This window comes from Pezoporus wallicus, unplaced genomic scaffold, assembly GCF_028554395.1.
Source record: "Pezoporus wallicus isolate ANWC-B61680 ecotype Strahan unplaced genomic scaffold, APGP_CSIRO_Pwel_v1 contig_7178, whole genome shotgun sequence".
Classification (NCBI taxonomy): Eukaryota; Metazoa; Chordata; class Aves; order Psittaciformes; family Psittacidae; genus Pezoporus; species Pezoporus wallicus.
The window spans coordinates 2,027,855-2,048,936 of record NW_026636884.1 but is presented as its reverse complement, the minus strand read 5'-3'; the positions used below and the strand labels follow the sequence as shown (position 1 = coordinate 2,048,936).

General features: G+C 38.8%; 1 protein-coding gene across 2 annotated transcripts in view; it reads right to left on the bottom strand.

Annotated features, from left to right (window-relative positions):
- NR3C2 (nuclear receptor subfamily 3 group C member 2) overlaps positions 1-21,082 on the bottom strand; it is a 202,569-nt gene that overhangs the window by 82,593 nt on the left and 98,894 nt on the right. For both annotated transcript variants that reach the window (XM_057402046.1, XM_057402045.1), the window contains one exon: positions 3,973-4,112. In XM_057402046.1, the coding sequence (XP_057258029.1) occupies positions 3,973-4,112 (140 nt within the window). The remainder of the gene's footprint in view (positions 1-3,972; positions 4,113-21,082) is intronic.

The window sequence follows — 21,082 nt, the reverse complement described above, 5'->3', positions numbered from 1 at the left end:
GGCTGTTGCATCCCTTTTGTTACAGCAAAACCATCATCCTCAGTGTCTGGCAAGGCAGAATGGGAGTCACTCCAGGTGACTGGTGGATTGGACCCTTGATCTTGCAGCCTGGGTTGGTTTGTTTCTGTGTTTTCAGAGCAGCCTGGCACAAAGGGAGATGAAGAACAGCACTTCCCTTCCACGACCTTATCTTTGAGGTAAGCTCAGTTCCCACAGCTGTGCTGAGTCCCTACAGATTGCTACACAAGATATTTCATCCCTTCCACTACTGAAGCAAAACCTTGGATGACCTGCTGTTAAAACACATAGCAGAGGTAGGATTTCTTTGTTCCTAGGCTGCTTGTTGAGGTGCACAGCACATTTGCAATATCCAGAAAGCCGCTTAAGTAAGACAGCCATCAGCTCAGGCTTTGAAAGATTTCCTTCAGCCAAAATTACCCTGACTTTAAATAGGCAAATAACAAGTTCAGGTGAAAAAGGAATGCAACCTTAGGAACTTCTGTTGCTGTGACTGTGCTTCTACTTCAGAGGTGATGAGACATCTATGTTTCTGATATAAACTAGTAGAACTCAATTCCAGGTAAACCTGGAACAGATATCAACAGCAAAATCTGAAATTTACTGACCATCACATATTTGTATTTAAGAAAAAGACAAGCTTCCCTATGACTATATAACTATATAACAATATAATTTGTTAATTCTTCCATTTTAAGTAGCCAAAAATCTCCCAGCAAATATGCAAAGTAACTAGAAGATGGTGATTTTTGTTGTCGTCTTTAGCACTATATGGAGATGATAAAATGCCTTTTTTCTTTACCTTCAAGCCAAAGGAAGAATGAAAGATTAGCAACTTAAGAAGCGATATAAATTTTGATTTAGGACCTATTACCTCATACTTGCCTGGAACTTGAACAAAGGAAGACTAAAAATGCAAAGCATACACAGGAGCCGCTGTGATTTCTGACTTTAAGCATGTTACTCTACTTAAAGAAAACGGGTTCAGTGGAAAAAGAGAAGACAAGACTGGCCAGGTGCTTTAGGTTCCCTCACAGTACAGTGTATTTTCTGACTCTGTATGACTCTACTAATGATCATAGACTAAACAACTTCATAATTGGCCATATCCATATTTTAAAATTCATACAATATAGTTATCCTAGGTAAAAAAAAAAGTAGCATAAATACATATGTCTTTAACCTTTGCAGTAACACCATTTATCAACACTTTCATGGTTATTGGATTATGGTGTTCGCAAGGCAGATCAAATTTATATTAATGACACAACCACATTTCTTCATATCAGACTCCTGTTTATCAAGTCAGTCAGCAAAATATTCATGCTTACTCGACACCAAAATTTTTCACTTCGGTAATTTACATCCCTGTAATGAATTCCAGCTGAAATTACCTTTGAAATTTCACCAATAAACCCATTTTAATATTTTTATGGTCTACAGCTCTCCTTCTCATAAATTCATTAGACATTTTCTGCAAGTCTCCAAAATAAGATTCACTGGGAATATAATTACCAGATTTATAATTGGAAATGCAAGCTTTAGTCTCTTTGTTGTTGTGTAGTTTCTCGTTTTTAAATTTCAACACAGTTGTTCTCTGCTGTTATAATCTCTCTGTTTTATAGTATTCACAGAAGCGCAAAGGAATTGGAACTCTAAAGCTGTTCAAGGCAGGCTGACAACATCAGCAATTCTAGCAGAGAACCAAAAAGCTGGGTGGTGTGCAGTGGTCCCTTGCTCCAAATTCCCTTTCTCTATGTTCCAATACTTTTTGACACAATTTGTCTCCCCGCTTCATAGAATCACAGAATAATTTGGGTTGGAAAGCATCTTAAAGGTCAAGTCCAATCACCCTGAAATAAGCAGGGACATGCTCAACTGGAGCACCTGTTGTTGGCCTTCGACCTTAACACCAGTTGCTCTTGCCCATGATTTCCAACCCACCATATCTTCTGACAGACTATCAGTATGGAACTTTTAAAATTAAACTGATCAAATCTTTCATTTAATAGGTAGAAATTCATGACCAAAAGCCTCTTCCCCTCCAAGGAAGAGCTACTCTGTGCAAAGGGGGCACAAACTGAAACACAGGGGTGTCTGTCTGAACACCAGGAAGCACTTTTTTTACTGTGAGGATGACCAATAACTGCCAGAGGTTGCCCAGAGAAGTTGTGGAGTCTCCATCCTTTGAGATACTCAAAAGCCATCTGGACACGGTCCTGGGCAACCAGTTCTAAGTGGCCCTGCTTGAGTAGTTGGGTTGGAACAGGTTATCCTCCAGAAGTTCCTCCCAAACTCAGCCATTCTGTGGTTCTGTGCAAATGGCACCAGCAGTACCTACCGTATTTTAGAATATATATTTTACAATTGGAACATGAGGCCATTTCTGAAAGAACGTAATTTCTCCTGACACTTTTGCATTGAACACTGTTTAGTGGAACTAGTAAGAAATGTGTGTGCGTGTGCACATGCACACACATCTAAAGGGCGTAAAATGTTACTGGAAAAACATAATTAAACCCTTTAAAAGTCTATACACATGATTTCAGGGAAACTGTGAATGAAACTTGAGTATTACCTTTTATTCTTTTACTACAATCTCTTAAAGAGGAAACAATTCATTTTTACTCAAATTAGCTACTGTATTTATAAATTCTCCGGAAAGTTGTTTCTGTGTTCACAGAGGGAGTTTTACTATTTTCTTTGCAACAAAGACAAGAATGCAAGCACTTCAGTAAGGAAGACAGCTTTAGCTTAGAGCAGAGACAGGTATGCCTAGGATCTACATTAAAAGTAGTTCTTCAACTTTTGTAGAAAGTTCCTTCACTTCGATTTATTTTTTACTTATACCATGCACTGAACTACCAATAGTTTTCAAGACAAAATCCTCATGAACATATGATACAGAGTACATTACGACAAATATTTTATTTGAACTAGGGAACCTCAGGATGGGCTGTTTTATTGGTCATGTACCTGGCTAAAAAAAATTACGACAGCTGTATGTAAGATTTTTGTTACAAAACTACCTACGCAAGTTTTCAGTCACACGGACAGTTTCAGGCTGTTTGGAACCAAAATGTGTATTATGGTTTTGTTATTTCCTTTGTGGCTAATACTCCAATTTACTGTTACGCATATATACGTATACACACACACAAATGTGTGTGTGTGTATAAATATGTATGCGTGTATATATACAAACAGGAAAGTACAAGCCAAATTTTCGGTGTTTGCATAACAACAATGCTACTGGGAGCATCAAGAGTTCACAGCCATGTGCATACCAAGCAAAAGTCTAGACAGTGCTCACATCCAACTGGTAGGAACATACATGTTAATACAGTAATTCTAAAAAAAAAAGCAAAGAAAGTATTTTAAGTTCATTTAGAATTTCTATCTTCAATTTTTAGGGGTGACAGGGTTGCTCCATCTTTTTTTTTTTTTTAATTACCTTGTAATCTTTCAGTAATTACTGATAATTTTTAATAACAACATTTCTATGCCTGATTAGAGAGTAATACTTTCCTAATAATTTTGGTTTGTGAGGCTTAGAAACATAGTCTTGCTACTTTGTCAACTCCTAAAGGGTATCCTTGGCAATTTTTCATCAACTCCTATAAAGCTGGATATCCACCATGTTATGTCAAAAAGGACATCAAAAGGGAGCAGCATGATAAATGTAGATCCATATATGGCATGGAAGCACATGGAGTAAATCACTCAGTGAAAATAAGGTTTTCCAGCTCCACTCCATGTGCTACATTAAGCAACTAAAAACTCAAATAAGAAGCTAGGGAATGAAGGCACTGAAGTCAGCTATTGCTGATGGTAAAAGAAAATGGTTTCACAAGGGGGAAACCTTTTCCTTGTATGTATTTCTATTAAAAACCACCAAACTTGCACATATTTTGCCTTTTCTTTTTTGATGTTTTTAGTTCCATGTTTTCTTACCTTCTACTGCTCTCTTGAAAAAAACTTTACAGCTGCCACATGTAACCACCCCATAATGACATCCAGATGCTTCATCTCCGCATACCAAACACACTTTGGAAGGTCTTGAAGATCCAGTTGATACACTTCTCAATGAAGAGCTGCAGTAAAAACAAAACAAAACAAATAAAACACCTGTGAATATTTCACATCACACTGTCCATACTGCAAAGTTCAACTAAGAATTTGTAACAGGTATATTGCTTAAGGCACCTTACAATTAGGCAACCACAACTCTTTCTGGCAGCGCCTCGCTGAATACATGAATTGCTTTAATTAGTAAGCGCAATACTTTTATTGTCTGTTTAAGACACCCATAATACATCAATGTTAATGTAAGAAGTTACCACAAGGACAGTGGAATTTATTGGTAGCAGATGATTAAAACTGAAAATAAACAACAAATAAACAAACCACTCTGGCAGCGATCTGATAGCTATAAATTTTCTTTCTGTTTGCTTGTCTGTTTAAAGCCTTTACAGCTAAGGAATACCTCTAATAAAACCGCAAAGACCACTTTATGAAGTAGCGCAGCACTTTCCTGCCTGCATTCCTGCTTACCATTGCAGTGGTATAATATTTCTGTAATTTAAAAGCTTACTTCCAAAGTAGTTTTGAAGCCTTTTTACATTCTGCAAGCGCAGAAGACCCTTCTGTATGACTGTAGGTGCCAAAAAAGCAGCATCAGAGATTCAGAAACCATCCCAAAGTATTGAATCCAACTTGTTATTGACATGTAAGTGTACTGCCAGACATTAACTGTACATTATTTTATTCTCACCAAAGGTCTTTAATGATGATAATTAAGAAGTCAGGCTTTCAACTCCTCAACTGAACAAAAGCAGTAATGAATGTGTTTTGAGACCATTATTCACAGCTCCTTTGAAGACAGACTGAGAGAGTTGAGTTTGTTCAGCCTGGAGAAGAGAGACTCAGGGGAGACCTTATAATAGTCTTCCAATACCTAAAGGAGGCCTACAAAAAAATCTAGGGAGGGACTTTTTACAAGGGCATGTAGGGATAGGAAAAAGGGGAATGGTTTCAAGCTGACAGAGGGGAGACTTAGATTAGACATGAGGAAAAAAATCTTTCCTGAGAGTGGTGAGACACTGGCACAGGTTGCCCAGAGAAGCTGTGGCTGACCCATGCCTGGAGGCTTGAAGTAAATGATCTTTAGGGTCCCTTCCAACTCTAACCATTCTATAAGGCTATGACTGCAGACTGATGCATCTTGCAAACCCAGCTTCAACCATCTACCACCTTCTTAAAAGGCAGGGCATTTCTGTTGTTGGGTCTCCTTAAACCATGATTCTCCAAAGGTATCTTTAGGGAGTATTTTCCACTGGCAACACTAAAAGACAGTGCTCTTCATAAACAAGTCGTATTTCATGATGCAGCGAGTCTCCTCCTTCCCTTCTTCCCCCAGGAAATGGAAATGCCACCCTAACGTAACCAGCACGTTGAGAGAAACGTGCCAGATACTGAAGGAGGTGAAAGCTCTGGATTCCTCCCACGCCTCTGGAGTCTTTCCTTCCACACAGCCCCTCTTCTCCAGGTAAGTGTGACCTCTTGCATTTCTTCACGTTATCTCTCTAAATGCTGCCAAACATTTACAAAAACAACCTGAAGAGACTTTACACCAGCGGTGAAATAATCTGATAGTTCATATTGCAGGTCACAGGCTACCTGTCGGTCAGTTATTGGGAAACAAAGTTCACAGGTAGCCTTAATTCAAACATAAGATAAAACCAGCCTGCCTCAGAAATTTCAAGTACGCAAGCTTTGCCTTTTTCGAGTTTTCTATCTTCCTTTAAAGAGGTATACAGAGGCCAAGTGACTTATCCAGGGGCACAGCACAAATGTCACTCCAGATCAAGGACTGCAACTCTCCTGGCCTGCAGCTTTACTGTAACAGCATATCTAAACGTCTTCTTAAATGACAGCATTCAGATGCTAATCAAAATGTTCCAAATAGTATTCCTGATTGTCTGCTCCCTAGTCTGTTAGATTTACTAGTTTTAGTTGTTATGCTATTTATACTTTCATTACATAACACCACACTCCTTGATAATTGCTAGGTGATGGCATTAGCTCATCTGTTAGAAAAACAAAGGAAAGCCTCACCAAATCTATGTTAAAGTAAGTTCTGCATGCTCAAGTCACTGTCATACCTATGCACGCTGCATTAATCTATCCCTAAGGGATGGTACCTTCTTCAGGATTTGCTGAGACTCTGCTGGTATTCAGCTCTGCATTCAGATTTGTTTAGGTAATGAACAGGACTTTCTCCCTCAAGCATATTTCATACTCCACGAAAAATAGGAAGCCTCTCATTAAACAGAATTCTTCAAAAGGTGTCTGCTTTCTAGAGAAAATGTAAATAACCTGGAAAAAAAATAAACTAACTCCTTGAAAATTCTTTTTTTTTTTCTTCTCTCCTTTTTTTTTTTCTTCCTTTTAATTGCAAACAGGAGTATTTTGTCTGGGAAGGGAAACATTTCAATTATAACATGCCACCAAAATGTCTTAGGGCATTTGTAATTTTCATGCTGCATGTTCCCATTTCTTCATAAGACTAGCAAAAGAATTCCTAGTCTTTCTACCCTGAAAAAGGTCAGTGTATTTTTATTTAATAGCTAAAAAAGGTAAAAAGGTAATTCTGTTAGAGAGCTTTTCCTATGGAGAAATGGAGGTTTCCAGGGTATGTGTGTTTGTGTGGTTTTTTATTTCTTCATAGATATATATATACACACACACACATATATATGCATGCTCAAACTCTCCCTCTACATTATATATATAAGTACGTATTATTTTTGGTTGAAAATTGTCATGTAGGATTTGCAGAAGGTGGGAGACCCTTTTTTTAGATACAAGCTACCCTACAAAATTTCACTTACACAGAATTATTGGGTAAAAAAAGCCAGTAAAGACACATTGAGACACCAGCTGATCCACAACTATTATTAAATGCCTACCTAAGACATAATCTGCAGCATATTTTATACAGTGCTTCTCTAAATGAAGGGCTTGACTATAGCCGAAAGATGAAGGTACAGCTTGAATACAGAGCATGTATTCAACTACTCAACCACAGCATCACAGGTGGAAACTTAACATTCTGGAATAAAATTCAATTAACTCCCCATACATCCTTTTAATCAGTTTAAAAGTGGAATAGCTTAAAACACAAATGAGGTATTTTCATTCTTAACTGAGGTATCCAACATGGAGCAATTCTCAAATACTCTATTGCAAAGAAACATTAATATTAGCTGTTGGTACTTAAACCTCCTCCAACTTGTGCAAGCTCTAGCTATGTCTTCAAATGAAGAATTCTTGGCTTGTTTTTAACACCTCTTATGTTCTCTTTCACCCATGCTACACCAAAGCATTTACCAATTCAAATGCTGTTATATTACCTCATGCAAAGGTAAAGTGCTAATTGTACATACTTGCAAAAAATAATAAAAGGCTGAGTGAAAAAAAAGATGCTGAAATCATATTGCTAAACTTTAGATTAAGTCAACCCTCCCTTTATTTTTGAGAAGCTTTTCTTTCTCAGCAGGGCACACATGGATGGTCACACATTTTTCTCCTGAATCTCTTCTGTATTCAGGCTGTCATTCCTTTCCTAGTGCCTTGACCATGGTGAACACGATGAGCATTAAGATGTGACTGGTGACAAAACTACTCCTCTGCCCTCATCTCAAGGCCAGATACCCAGTGTTTATGACACAGAAACACACTTTATTTATTCATCACTTTTATTAAACCAAGTATTTAATTAATCAGAATAGCTGTATAACCTATGTTTATAGGGAGAAAAGGGCCCATTTTGAAAGTGCTTTTCATGCATGCTCCAAGGTAAATATTTCCCTTTTCATTAATTTACCACAGAAATATCCTGTAAATTTCTAACAAGTAATCCTAATGTAAACTGGTATGTGGGAAAAGTTAGAGAGAGGTTAACACTTCATAGGTAAAACCAAAGTGTTAAATTCAGTTGATTACAACAGACATATATATCCATTTCATTTTAGGTTGTAATTCTTTTTTTGGTTTTGTTTTTGGCGTTTTTTTTAAGCTCAGTTTTATTTTTTTGCTCCCAATGAGCAGTTTAATTACAATAATCCAGATTATTTAGGCAACAAATTGTTCTCTCTTTTGAAAAATACAAGAGCTGGTCAAAATATGAACGGATACCATAAGAAAAAAAAAAAAAAAAAAGAGGAATTTTACATCCGTGTCTCTGGAAAGCATTCAGCCTGCTTCAAATACCTATTTAAATGACATGCTAAATCTAATGGCTTCTGTGGGCCACAGCAGATTGAGTCTTAAACTTTAGACCAAGTGAAAACACTGTTTAAACATTTGCCCAATCCATACTAGAGCCCAACAACTACTGCTCTGATATTTAACAGGGCTTTTATAAACTTTGACACAATGGACTATTGTTGACCCAGAAAATTTCTTGCAGGCAGCAACCTACTCTCAATGTAAACTTCTAACTGCAAACACAGGAAATATGAAATAGCGCCACAGAGCTGGCTACTCATCACTGCTTTCAGAAGCCAGTGGTTTCCGTAGGCTGGTTAGGTGTTATTATTTTCATGCCTCTCTCCTTATTTCCAAACACAAAGCGGGGGGAAAAAGGCAAACACACGCCCCCATGCACACACACTCTGCAGGATTCAAATATAGAGATCTAACAGAGCATACATATTTTATCACAATGCTTTTACAGCCAAGGGCAGCATGGAGCAGTTCAACAATGCCAAATGTATCTTCTAAATGACTTGTAAAATGGTTGCTTAGATGGCTTCACTAACATTTGTCACACTGTAGGGTATGTGATTAGGAATAAGCCTGATTTATTACCCTCAGCAGTGCAAATGCTGGCAGTTAAATGCTGACCTTGACTAGCTACTGCCATCAAACTCATTTGTGTCTCTGAGAGTTAGCTTTAGTGATAGTTATATGGAGAATTAATTAGAAATAACAGATTTTGTAAAGAAGAGTCAATAAACCCACAGATAATCCAGCATTTTAGAAGCTGATTATATAGGTTATTATACTTTTCAAACCAGATGTCATACAGGAGCACAGTTTAAACAAACGATGCTTCTCTGATGATAAAATGAAGCACTCCAAAGAAGCATAAACCACAATATGAATCCCAAATTCATTTGTTCCCAGCACTTTTATTATTATGAGATCTAGATGAGTCCTTTTTAATTTCACATCACTGATTTTTTTCATACAAAAATTTTCTGGTAGTAAAACGAACAGAAGTAACCTGGGTACACCTCAATAAAGCAAGCTATGTGAAAACAAAGGTAAAAAGAAGTTGAGGTGAGCATTATATTTTCACCAAAATTAAAAAAAAAAAAAAACAACAAAAACCAACAACCAAACAACAAGCACTTCAAGAGGAAGAATAATCAGGATACTCAAGAAACAAAGACTGCCAGCATCTTCCTTCTACCCTCTCACCTCATTTCTGAAGGGGTGTAAACTTCAGCGAGAATCCTCTTCTACTGGGGACTGGCACAGAAGAACATCATAGTTAATTCTTCACATACAGATACTGAAACCAATCTTGCTGGGGCCCAAAACAAGAGCTGTCTATTTTAGTGGTATTTCACAACCGGGACATGGATGGTCCGACTGAGCGTGGAGACCACAGCTCAACCCGTCTTTCACACCCGAGGTAGCTCAGACGATCAGGAGGCGGCCAAGAGTTGATCAAGAGCTGCCAAGCCGGTCATGCCACTGCAGCAGCACACCCACATGCTTTATCCTCACTAACCTCAATGCACAAGCCAGTCAAAGCCACCCAAGAGAGACAAGAAACTCCCACACTGAATGGGCAACACAACTCCTTGCAACCAAGCACTAAAATCAAGAGACTGATTACTAAGTTTATGCTACCCTAGAAATACACTTTTTTTCCCCCTTCCAAATACTCCCCTGAATTCTTCCTGGTTTCCACAGCTAATCTAACTGTTTCCATTGACTGGTCACTTCTCTAGCAGCTCTCCTTTAAGTCATCATTCACTCAGCCACCGCAGTAGACAGCATAACCATCTCCTCTTCAGATTACCCCCATTATTTTCACACGTGTTCACATAGAATAATTTCACTGCCCAAGATAACTACTAGGTATTTAGAAAATGCTATTATGGTCAACAGTTGTGCAACAGATTATTCGATCGGTACATCATGATGTTTTGGTGATGACCTCCACCATAAGCATGTATCATCCCCCAGATTTTAATTGTCAATGGTAAGGTTTGACTAGTATCATTTTTACCTTGTGTAGCCTGAATTTTTTAAGAAGTTTCACTGCAGGAAAGCACCCTGGCTCTTTCCTGTAACTCCCTGCATAAAGCAAGTTAGCAGACTGGAAAATGGTATTTCTTAAATGTCAGACTATATAAACCAATCTTCTTGTCAGCAGACCAAGAAAGCACAGAGAAGTGAAAAGGTGCATAGATGACACTATCAGGTTTGCAGAGAAGAATGCAGTCACATGGGACATCATGAACACTGAGCTGAGGAAGGACCACTGAAACCAAACCACCCCTGAGCCTCAGCAACACTTCTGCATGCAGGCAGAGCAACATTTACCCTCTGATGTTCAGCAGAGAGGCATACAAATTACATAATAACCTAGCTGCGAATTCTGCTGGCTGAGCTTCTCAGGGCATTACCCTGCTCCTGTAGAGATGAAGGCAGACATTACAGAAATGGTATTGAATAAAACAATAGGAATTCATGACCGCTACCAACCCCTAAACCTGCAGCCTTAAAAACCAGCTAAGGTTATTTTTCCTAAGACTAAACCTTAGAAAAACCAAACAAAAACTTTAAGGCTCAGAAATCTTGATCATGTTCTAAGTATTTTAGGAAAGATGTGTTCTTCGGTGCATATTATGGATGACAGACACCAAGCATAACATCTGAAGTGGTGCACCCTTACTCTGACATCTGGAGTACTGTATCAGTCTAAGTAATGTATGTGGTTAAAGAAAGAACTATTATTTTGTCTTTAACATCTTTTCTCTACTAGAATAACAGAGATAACAGAAAAACATCCACTAAAAATACATTATCAATGTGAAATATTCAGGAAATTAAATTAAGGAAGAAAAATTATGTAGAAAATAGCATCTTCTTGTGCTATAAATCAGTTGATTCTGAAAGCACCAAACTTCAGGATCCTGAAGCTCTGCTTGGATTACCATTTATTAACTGTTATTTGGTTTGTTTCAGCTTATGATGAAGAATGCATCCAATCCAGTACTCCTTCTTGTAATTCAAAGCAATGGACCAGTATCTCATCGAAACAAACTTATTTTGCCACATACAACTTTGAAGGTTTATTTTTAAGAAATTAGAAAAAAAAAAAACAAACCAACACCCAGAAAATCCAATAGCTGTGATAGTATATTTAATTTAGTGGTCAGTCTCAATTATTTGGCTCTTTTTTAAGCACAGAGATATACTATTCCAAGACAGAAAATTTCCAATTGTTTGAACTTTAAACACTACAACCCTAATACAAATGTAAAGATTACAAAATTAATCCTGTATTTTCAATTTCTGTTTTTCTTTTAAGAAATATATAGTATGATGAAACATGTAGGAATCAGAGGCTAAAACACATATGGTTAAGAGAAAACAAACCGAGAAATCAGAAATCAGATCACTTCTTTCCTCAGCAGCTCCAGCTTTCACCTTAAGTTACTCAATTTAGCAATGCCTAAGGGTCATGTATCACACTTTCATACCTGGACCTTAATTATGGTAACAAGCAAACTCTGATGCACAGTGATAACAGAAAAGGCTTCCTCCGTTCTTCCGAACCCCTCCAAATCTAAAAAGATTCACTCAAAAAAGCATTTAAATTCCAGTGTTTATTCTGCAAATAGAAGCTGATGGGTTCTCCTGTGCTGCAGTCACCAGTGAACAGGTTCCTGTATTTAATTTAACCTTAAGGCACATGTTGATTTTACAAAATGAAGCAAGTGTACTAAGCTCCTTCAGTTCCCATTTACCTTAGTGGATACTGACAGGACCCAGCATTTCCCTCAATCCAGCTGTAAGCCTTGACTTTTCCTTGACCTTCTCTACTGAAATCTTTCGGTAAGAACTGTAGCTGGCTATCCAAATTTTACCTTCAAATAATCTGTTTACTACAGAAAAATATAGACTAAAGAGTATAAAATATAAACAAGAGTAAACAAAACCATGTTCTGGTGGACTGAAACTGAGGACCACTTACCCTCTAGGGAAATAAATCTACTTTTTACCCACTGATTTACTGATCAGAGAAGTGTAACATCCTCCTAATACTCCTCTACAATGCACTCTTCTCCTCTAACTACTGTCACAATGTACCAAGATCCAAATGCCCCAGGGAAATAGAACTGACTTGTTCTGCATGTTTTTTAGTATATAAGCATATTTATCTATTGAAATGGAATGGCCAACCTAAACAGGGAGTTCCCTATGACTAGCAAATCTTCAACTTTGGAAGCCAGAGAACAACAGTAGCCTTACAGTGCATTCTCTCTAACTTTTCATATTTGGTCTACTCATAGAATGAGTGCAGTTTAAATGCATTCAGTGTTGGTATCTGTGCTGCTGATTATAAATTGCTATGTACTGTATGGCAAGATAAGGCAGGAACAGTTTATCTGGAAAATGATCTAGTTAATTATTGAAAGTCTATTGGGGGTGGGAGCAGGGAGTTCATTTAACTCTTTTCCTGAACCTGATTGCCTGCCATGACTAAAAGGGAAGAGACAGCTTCAGAAACAAGGTTTTTCACAGCATCATCTTCCACCACTGGAAAATATGTAAACTAATCTATCCTGATCACTCTTGTACAAGAGCATTGTGATGTTTACTCAGTGATGCTCTGCTGCCTTCTTCTTAAGCAGTATTTTAAAACAGCATAAAATGCAGGGATTCAAGGGAAGTTCACCTGCTGGTGGGGACACCAGCAGGAAATCATTACTACTTGCAGGAAAGACAAGACTGTGTGACTATTCTACTCCGCTACTGAAGATTTCTAAGACAAAGAAAAATTGAACAAAGAAGAAAAATATACACAGAAGCCCAAAGCAGGGAGATGCTATCAGTAATACGAACGTCTCCTTAAAAAGCCTCCACTTTCCAAAATAAAGCTCACTACTTCAAGTTCTTCCCTCAGAGTGTAAAGAAGCAGCTCCTAAAAATACTCACCTTTGCTTGAAAGCTTTATTTTATGAAACCCCTATTACAGCAACCTGAAATGACATTGAAGACCAAGTATTAACCATCTTCAACCTTAAGAAATGTCATTCTGTTGCAGAGACAAAAATCTACCTTGTATGTCTGGCAAGGGCTTGTCCCTGTAAGTCCTGAAATAATGCCTGTATCAAAAACATTAGTTTGTAACAGAAGCAGCTTGGTCCAGTCATATGTAGTTTCCTATTATAAACTGTTTGCTTTATCTTCTGAGTGCTTACAGAGAAAGCCACCACACCACTAATGCCCTCACCACACAATATAAAAAGTTTACAAGAGTTCCATAATCAAATAAATAATATATATATATTATGTGTCATAATAGAAAAAAGTAAACTGAACTGCCATCCCCAGTCTACTGGGGATTAAAATACCACAACAGAAAAACCTCCAGAGCAACCATGAAATCATAGGGAAAAAAGGCACCAAAGCACAAAAAAAGGTTACCATGGGAACAAAGGCTATTTTCCAAGTTGTCACATAAAAGCCCCAGTATGGCAGACCTTTACTCATAAGAGCAATCCCACAGGCTTCGAAGGGCAACATGTATAATTATTGCTTGAGCTAAAAGAATACAATGGGGGAATGGAAGTGGAGGATGGGGGGTGGCTTTTCAAGTCCCTTGTGCCCCCCTCAACCAACAAGACAAAATTAGGATGTATGCTGAAAGCATATTAGCAGTACCAATGTATGCTATATTATAATTCCACATAGGAACAGAAAACAGAAGTCGAAAAGCCTGCACACTAATCTAAAATTCATAAACAAGGCATAGGGAAAAATGAAAGGCAACAGACAGCTCACAATACTATTTGGTATGAGTTACCAATGCAGAACTGAGTAAGACTGAAGCCCACAAGCGTATCAGAGAAAATTCCTGACATGAACAGACTTAAATATGTTACACGCACTGAGTTCTGCATGCATTTGTAAAAGGAAGGTTGGAAATAGAAATAATCCACTGAAGATGATCTTACTAATCAAAAGGTAATAATCCTTAATAAGGTTAGGCATAGCGCTTTACATTTTGCTGGAAGTTTCCAGCTTGGCACTTATTCAGATGATACAGTAAAAGCCGAACTCCCAACTTTACCACCATCTCTGATGAACACGTATTTTAAAAGGCAAATAGTCACATTATTTTGAAATATCTTCTGTGACTTCTAAAAAACACTATCTGAAATAATGACTTCATTTTAACTAACATTTTTCCATTTTAAGAAATTCAAGCTGTTCACGGTGTTTTAATGCATAAAATTATTACTCGATAGAAGCAGCAAGAAGCCTCCTGCAGCTCTAGGTTGGGGAACTACACAGGCATTGGGGTAGTTCACAAATTTGTCTTTTCCACCTTCTACCACAGCCCCGATAAAACATCTTCCTAAAACTAAAAGGTGGAAAAGCCACAGAGATTTCCACTTCTACCTCCTTTACTGTTCCCCTTATTACCTTCATGGGCTTTTGCTACCTTTTGACTGTGTAATAAAAAAACAGTCACAATGCCCCATCCAAGGAACTGCTCAAGGTCAGGTTAGATGAGGCTTTGGGCAACCTGCTCCAGTGGAAGGCATCCCTGCCTGTGGCAGGGGGTTGGAACCAGACGATCATTAAGGTCCCTTCCAACTCAAATGAACCTATGATTCTATGTTTGAGTAACATGCAAGGGTTATGGTGAGGTGAATATGTCTGCACTAAGTAGGCAACACAAGACAAATGTATTCACCAGCCAGGGTGAAATATGAAAAACACTCCAAACAAGCGCAAACAAGAAGCTATGCAACCCTCCTCTTGCCTTACCTTCAGCAGGCAAACATCTACCCTGCACAGCTTTAGCAAGTAAGTCCTTGGTCCAAAATGACTGGTAAAGGGCTCTGTGGTACCTTCTCAGAAAACACTGAAAGAAATATCAAAACTGTGGAAGTATTCTGATGCAAATCCAACCTGTGAATTGTCACAGGTGAAACAGCCTTCTCCTATCTGCTGGTAAAAAATGTGATTAACAGGATTAACACAGCAAGTAGCAGCTCCAGTTCAGACAGGGACATCACTTCCCACTTGTCCCATCCCTGCCACACATAGTGACAATTTGCAGAGATTCTGACTTTTATATTTACAAGGTAAAGCACAGTCACTCCTGTTGGTGGTGATATTGCTGATTACCACCTTTATTTGTACACTTTAAGTTCCTCTGTTTTCTCTTGCCTGTAGTTCACGTGGAGGGCAGTATGGGCCAAAAAGAGATACATTCATGAGTATTCAACAGCCCTATTTTTCATCCTACTATTGCAGAAGGAATGTAGATATTCTTTCCAGCCTTCTTCTTAACTTAAAAAGCTAAGTAATTTAAACAAATAGAGGGCAGGGCAGGGGGAAGACTTAAGCCTCTCATCTTTGTAGAGCTTTCCTCTCTTGCAAAAGAATTTGGTTGAAAAGGACATATAGTAAAAGATGGCTTGGACTAATCATTACCATCCCCAGTTATAGAAAGACAGCGCATACTTACATCCACAAGAGCAATTAGGAAGAGCCAGAGCACATGATGTCATACTCCAGCATATACAGAACCTGCATGTGAGCAGATGCACCAACTGCACTCATGCTGTATGTACAGTCTTGAGTGACTTGCAATTTTTAATTTTACATAACCCCCAGATTTGCATAAGACTATACCTATTTTAGACACCAGGACAGAGGAATTGTTTAGGTCCTAAAACAAACCAACATCAGAGCCAAAATGCAGTACTTCAGAGCTCAGCACAACAGTGAAGACTTTGGAGCAGAAACACTATTGAACCTTCGAAGACACAGTTAACATACAAGAATCCCTTTTAAAATCAACAGTAACAGGAAATCTCAGCTCCCATTAACTAAATAAAAATTCTATTGATAGCTTGTGGAAGGTAAAATCAACCGCATGTGTATTTTTAAAATATTCCAAACCTCAAGTCCTTTTAATTCCCCTTCCCCTATTTTCACAGCAAGTGTAACTGCTGACATGTAATACAGTTATCCTGTATTAAATAACTATAGATTTTAACTTTCAAATCAATTAAAATACCCCTCCATTATATGTCAGAGTGACAAGTAATAGCCTGCTGAGTGCCATGGAAAATTTTGGTCAAATAGCAGATGAGGGCTGCAATCACTGACTGATACCTAGAGCAAAGGTTTTTGGTAGTTCTCCCACAAGCAATCACAATTGCTGACAAAGTTCAAATTTGTCTTGACAGTATTGTCAAGGCAAACTAGAAATGTTCACAATTGCAAGTCAAAGAATTCATTTTTATTCAGCTGAAATTCACTCTACTGCTCACATACTAATGATACACAGTACTGTACCTACCACTCTTTCTAGCCGAATAGCTGAAACCCATGTAGCAAAGAAAATGAGAGTATTAAGCAAAACACAGACCAAGGAAGTTACGTTCTGCAACTAACGCAGCCCCAGTTCCTCTCCTAAATCCTTTGCTGCATACTGTCAGAACTCTTGCAATATATAGCAGGCCTTGATTTTGGAAGGCAGCTTGTATTTAACTTCAGTGGGAATGAGAGCTGGTACAATAATAAAAAATACCGTCATCCCTCCCATTTCAGGAAAAGGATGTTTAACTGTTTATGCACAACAGCAAGTTATTCTAGAGGCAAACTGACAGTTGAGTGTGCATAATTATGTGCTTATGCATAAATTTACACAATTTACATAGTAATCAAGGTGTACAGCAGCGTGAGCAAACATTATTACTTGCTAAGCGATCACTCCCCAGATCTCATTTATGCAGCCTGTCTGTGGCACAGATTTTCAATTTTCTATAGCAAGGACCATGATATTTACATTCATTGTTAAGCCAAAATACCACTCACTGACACAAGTTTCCACACAGAGTGCAATTAAAACCAAGCAGAAAGAACTTGATGACACACATTCTTTGCTCCATTAAGCAATTTCATAGAACAACAGAACGGTTTGGGTTGGAAGGGACCTTAAAGATAATTTGGTTCTAAAACCCGCTGTCATGGGCAATGGACACCTTCCACTAGACCAAGTTGCTCAAATCCCCTTCCAGCCTGGCCTTGAATTTCTGCCTATTCTAAAACAATCAGCTTTTTTTTTTTTATCCCCCCTGTAACCACCAAAATTATTTCTGCTATAAACAGATGTGCAATACGCAGAGTAAGCACTTGAGGAAGAAAGAAGATGACTCAACAAAGAGTAAGTTTTAAGGACCCATGGTTTTGAACACTGTAGCAGTCACAGTGTAACTTAACTTTATTACATGGCTGGAAGATCTAGTAAGACCCTGAAATCCCCCCTTGAAGCATCCAGGCTTCAGACCACTTCACTCCATGCACCTCCTGCCAGAGGAGCCCACTGGAGTCACAAAATGTTAAGAGACCTACAACTTCTTCTTACTTCCGTATCTGCTTCCTGTATTCCCAATAAACTTACACCAAATAGAGAAAGGGCTGAGCCCGAAATACATGAAAATAGTTTTAGTATTCTTTTAAATTAAGCTGTTATTCAGGAGCGGGAATAATGAAACTTTGCATCCTAAGGCTTCCTCCTTCCCACTTGCAAAACTGCGAACTATCACCTTTCCTCTAGAGGGGGCACTAATTGGGTGCCTCTTTTTCATTTAGCCACTTATTTTAATGGAAATGGTAAGAGATAACAGCAAAAAATTGAAAGAGGTAATAGCTACCTACTGTTAAATCTCGCTGAAGTTGGCTGACATTCAAAACTTATTAGGCAAGAACTCACAGTTACATAAAACTTATTTTCCTTAGGCTCAATTTAGGGTCTTACTACCGTAACCAAGGACTTGATAGTAAAAAGTGCTTCTACAGCTACCATTGCTTTAAAGCTTTGGATGCTCACACATATGCCCTCAGACCATCCTGGCCTTTCCAAGGAAACACACCAGGAGTCCCACTTTGTGACAGAAGTGAATGTTTGATTTGGTTCACCCAAAACTAATTTATCATCAGAGAAACCAGCCATTACAGATCTTGTTAGCAGCCTATGCCCCAGAACATCTGAACTAAGCTCACAGGTAGCTGCAGTGCCATTACCACAGCCCACAGCTCTTCACCTTGAACACACAGTGGAAACCCTGCTCCTTGGTCAAAGCGAGCAGAAGACCTGGGCCTAAATGGACTGGATACTGCTTTCTTTCATACTCTTTTTTTTATAATTCAGAATTTCTGAACCAAAAGTATCAACTTCCTCTAAAAATGGCACACACAAGATGGCAGGTAACATCACACTGCACATAAGACATGGTGCTATCACTGATACCTTTACATATCTAAAGTTTTTCTGCACGCTTCTGGCAGAAGAGCTGCCACTATGATGGTGAATTAAATCCTACTATTCTGTGTAGGAAGAGTTGGCTTTTTTTTTTTTAATCTTAAATTGGCAAGAAATTAACCCCATTTTTGCAGCACAGTAACAGCCAGATATCCATCCGATTCACATATTTTTGTTTTGCTTGCTTTCCCACGTTCTAGTTTCGTGTATACCTATAGAAGTCTAGTTACTGAATCTGCAAAAGCCTGACCACAGTGGATAGTGTCGTTGCCTTTTGTGTGGTTTTAGACTACAGATGTAGACTTCCCTGGAACATATCCTTGCAGTATTTCCTAGACTTGCCTCAGAGTCATTCCAATTTCCATGAGTCCATAGAAAGCAGCTTTGGAAAGCACGCCGTCTATCCTACTCTTTGAAGATCTCTATCTGTTCTCCTGTATCGACTAAAACGGTGTTTCTAAGAGGGGTATTTGAAAACACTTGTAAGAACTTAACACCTAAAACCTCTTCCGGGACTTTTATACCAACAAGGACTAAAGACCATCCAAAAGAAACCGGTTAATCCTTGGAAGAAACAAGGCTGTTACCCAAATTTCACAGTCATACACCAGAACATTAATAAAAGTAAATGCATACCAAGCACTTGTTTGAAGTTCAGAGCTTCTTTCATTCCAGAAATACTGCTTTAATCTCACAAATACTGCTCTGCCTTTTGTTATCCTTTTTCGCGACTCTTGTCAAGTGCAGTGCTCAGGCAACTTGCTGCAGAAGTAGCAGAAATTGCCCACAGGTGTCAAGCCTGCTCTACTAATGTGCATATTTTGTAGTGGAGCGAGGCTGAAGAAGGACCTCAGTTTCCCCCCACAGACAGGCTGAGGCCAAGCTTTTGGCAAAATATTCGGGAGAGTCAGCCCCTCCTGGTTCTCAAGCATTTGGGAACCAACTGCAGTTGCTGGCAGAGAGGAGGCTGCAGGTTATCAGCTGTGTCACTTTGGATGTGATGCAAAAATCACCAAAAGTGGAAAATTTCCCCAATCCTGTAACATGGCATGCAGTTTTCTCTATTGCAGACTCCAAAAACGTCAAGAAGCAGCTCTGTCTACAAAATACCAAGGCAGATCAAGGTGGGGACGAAGCCTTGCTTTGTGCCCTTCCAACAACGAAAAGCTGCAATGTTCTGCCTTGATGGAAAACACTCTCCAGAGTTGCCAATTCAAAAGCTTGCCTTAACAGCTGAATTTTGCTGAAGCCAGAAGAAACCCTGGAGATTAATGGTATTACAAGCCTTGGTTTACTTGACAATGTACAGGCCTTTATTCTCAGATTTTCTGAGATGTCTTTTGCTGCAAAGTTGCATTAACTGTTCCTCACCCCAACCAAACCAAACCTATGGGCCTGCTAACCACTGTACCAGCAAACGTAGAAGTTTCTTTTTTCCTGCAAGAAGTGAATGATTACACCAGTTTCCAAAGCATGAGCACCACTCTTTCTGTCGAGTTGGGTCTCTGAATTCTGGAATCTGTGAGGAATCACCTTCTTGTCCTTGACGGCTGTCAATGGTGGTGCCGTTGCCAGGCCAGGTGGTGCTTTCTGACCAGCTTCTCCAGCAGAAGCACCATTGAGTGCCTGCTGCCCTTCTCTGTGGTATTTACAGGACAGATACAAGATTTTGTGCTATTTTGCTGCCAGCTGCTCCTGGGTGAGCAGGCTGGAGAACTTCATTTAATGCTTCGTCAGAGATGCCAGATGGATATTTGAATAAATGGGTAAAGTGTTCATGCCACTGATCTGGGATTTCCTTGTATCTGGCTCTCAGTGTTTGACCATCCTGGCTATGGACTGATGCAACACCACCAGCTTTACAGTCCCAGACTAGTACTAAGCAGCCACAGAAACTCATGTAAGTTCTCATGCCTTTTTTGCGGTTGCCATTACAGTTTAAACCAATGTCAAGCCCCCCGATTTTTGCAGGAGCCACATGCGCAGCCACAACAATTTCATGGTGGCCACAGTCAAACCATAGCTGGTAAGTTTCTACCAGGCAGCCACAAACACAGGACCCTAAGGGCTGCCTGTGGTCACTGTGATATAGCTTCTTAGAAACACTGGTCCCAGCTGGCAGCAGAAGGTATAACAAACAAATAAAAATACAAGAAAAGAATAGAATGAAAGTGGCTTTCGTAAATACTGTAGATACTGATTAAAGCCCTTTCACCCAATAATGCTATTGGCTGGGCTCCTTAAGGTGTTTACTAGGTTTTTTAAAGTTACTTCTGTTGCAAGGAAAGAAAAACACCCAAAAAGCTATGATACAAAGAGAGTCTAAGAAGTCTATGACTGAATATTGATAAACTGCTGATTGTGATGTGCCATAATTATTCTTAGAGCATGAGGTCAGAATGCTAAATTATGAAACTGCTGAAATAATATTTTTAAAGTTTCATCTTTCCCTTATGCATAAAA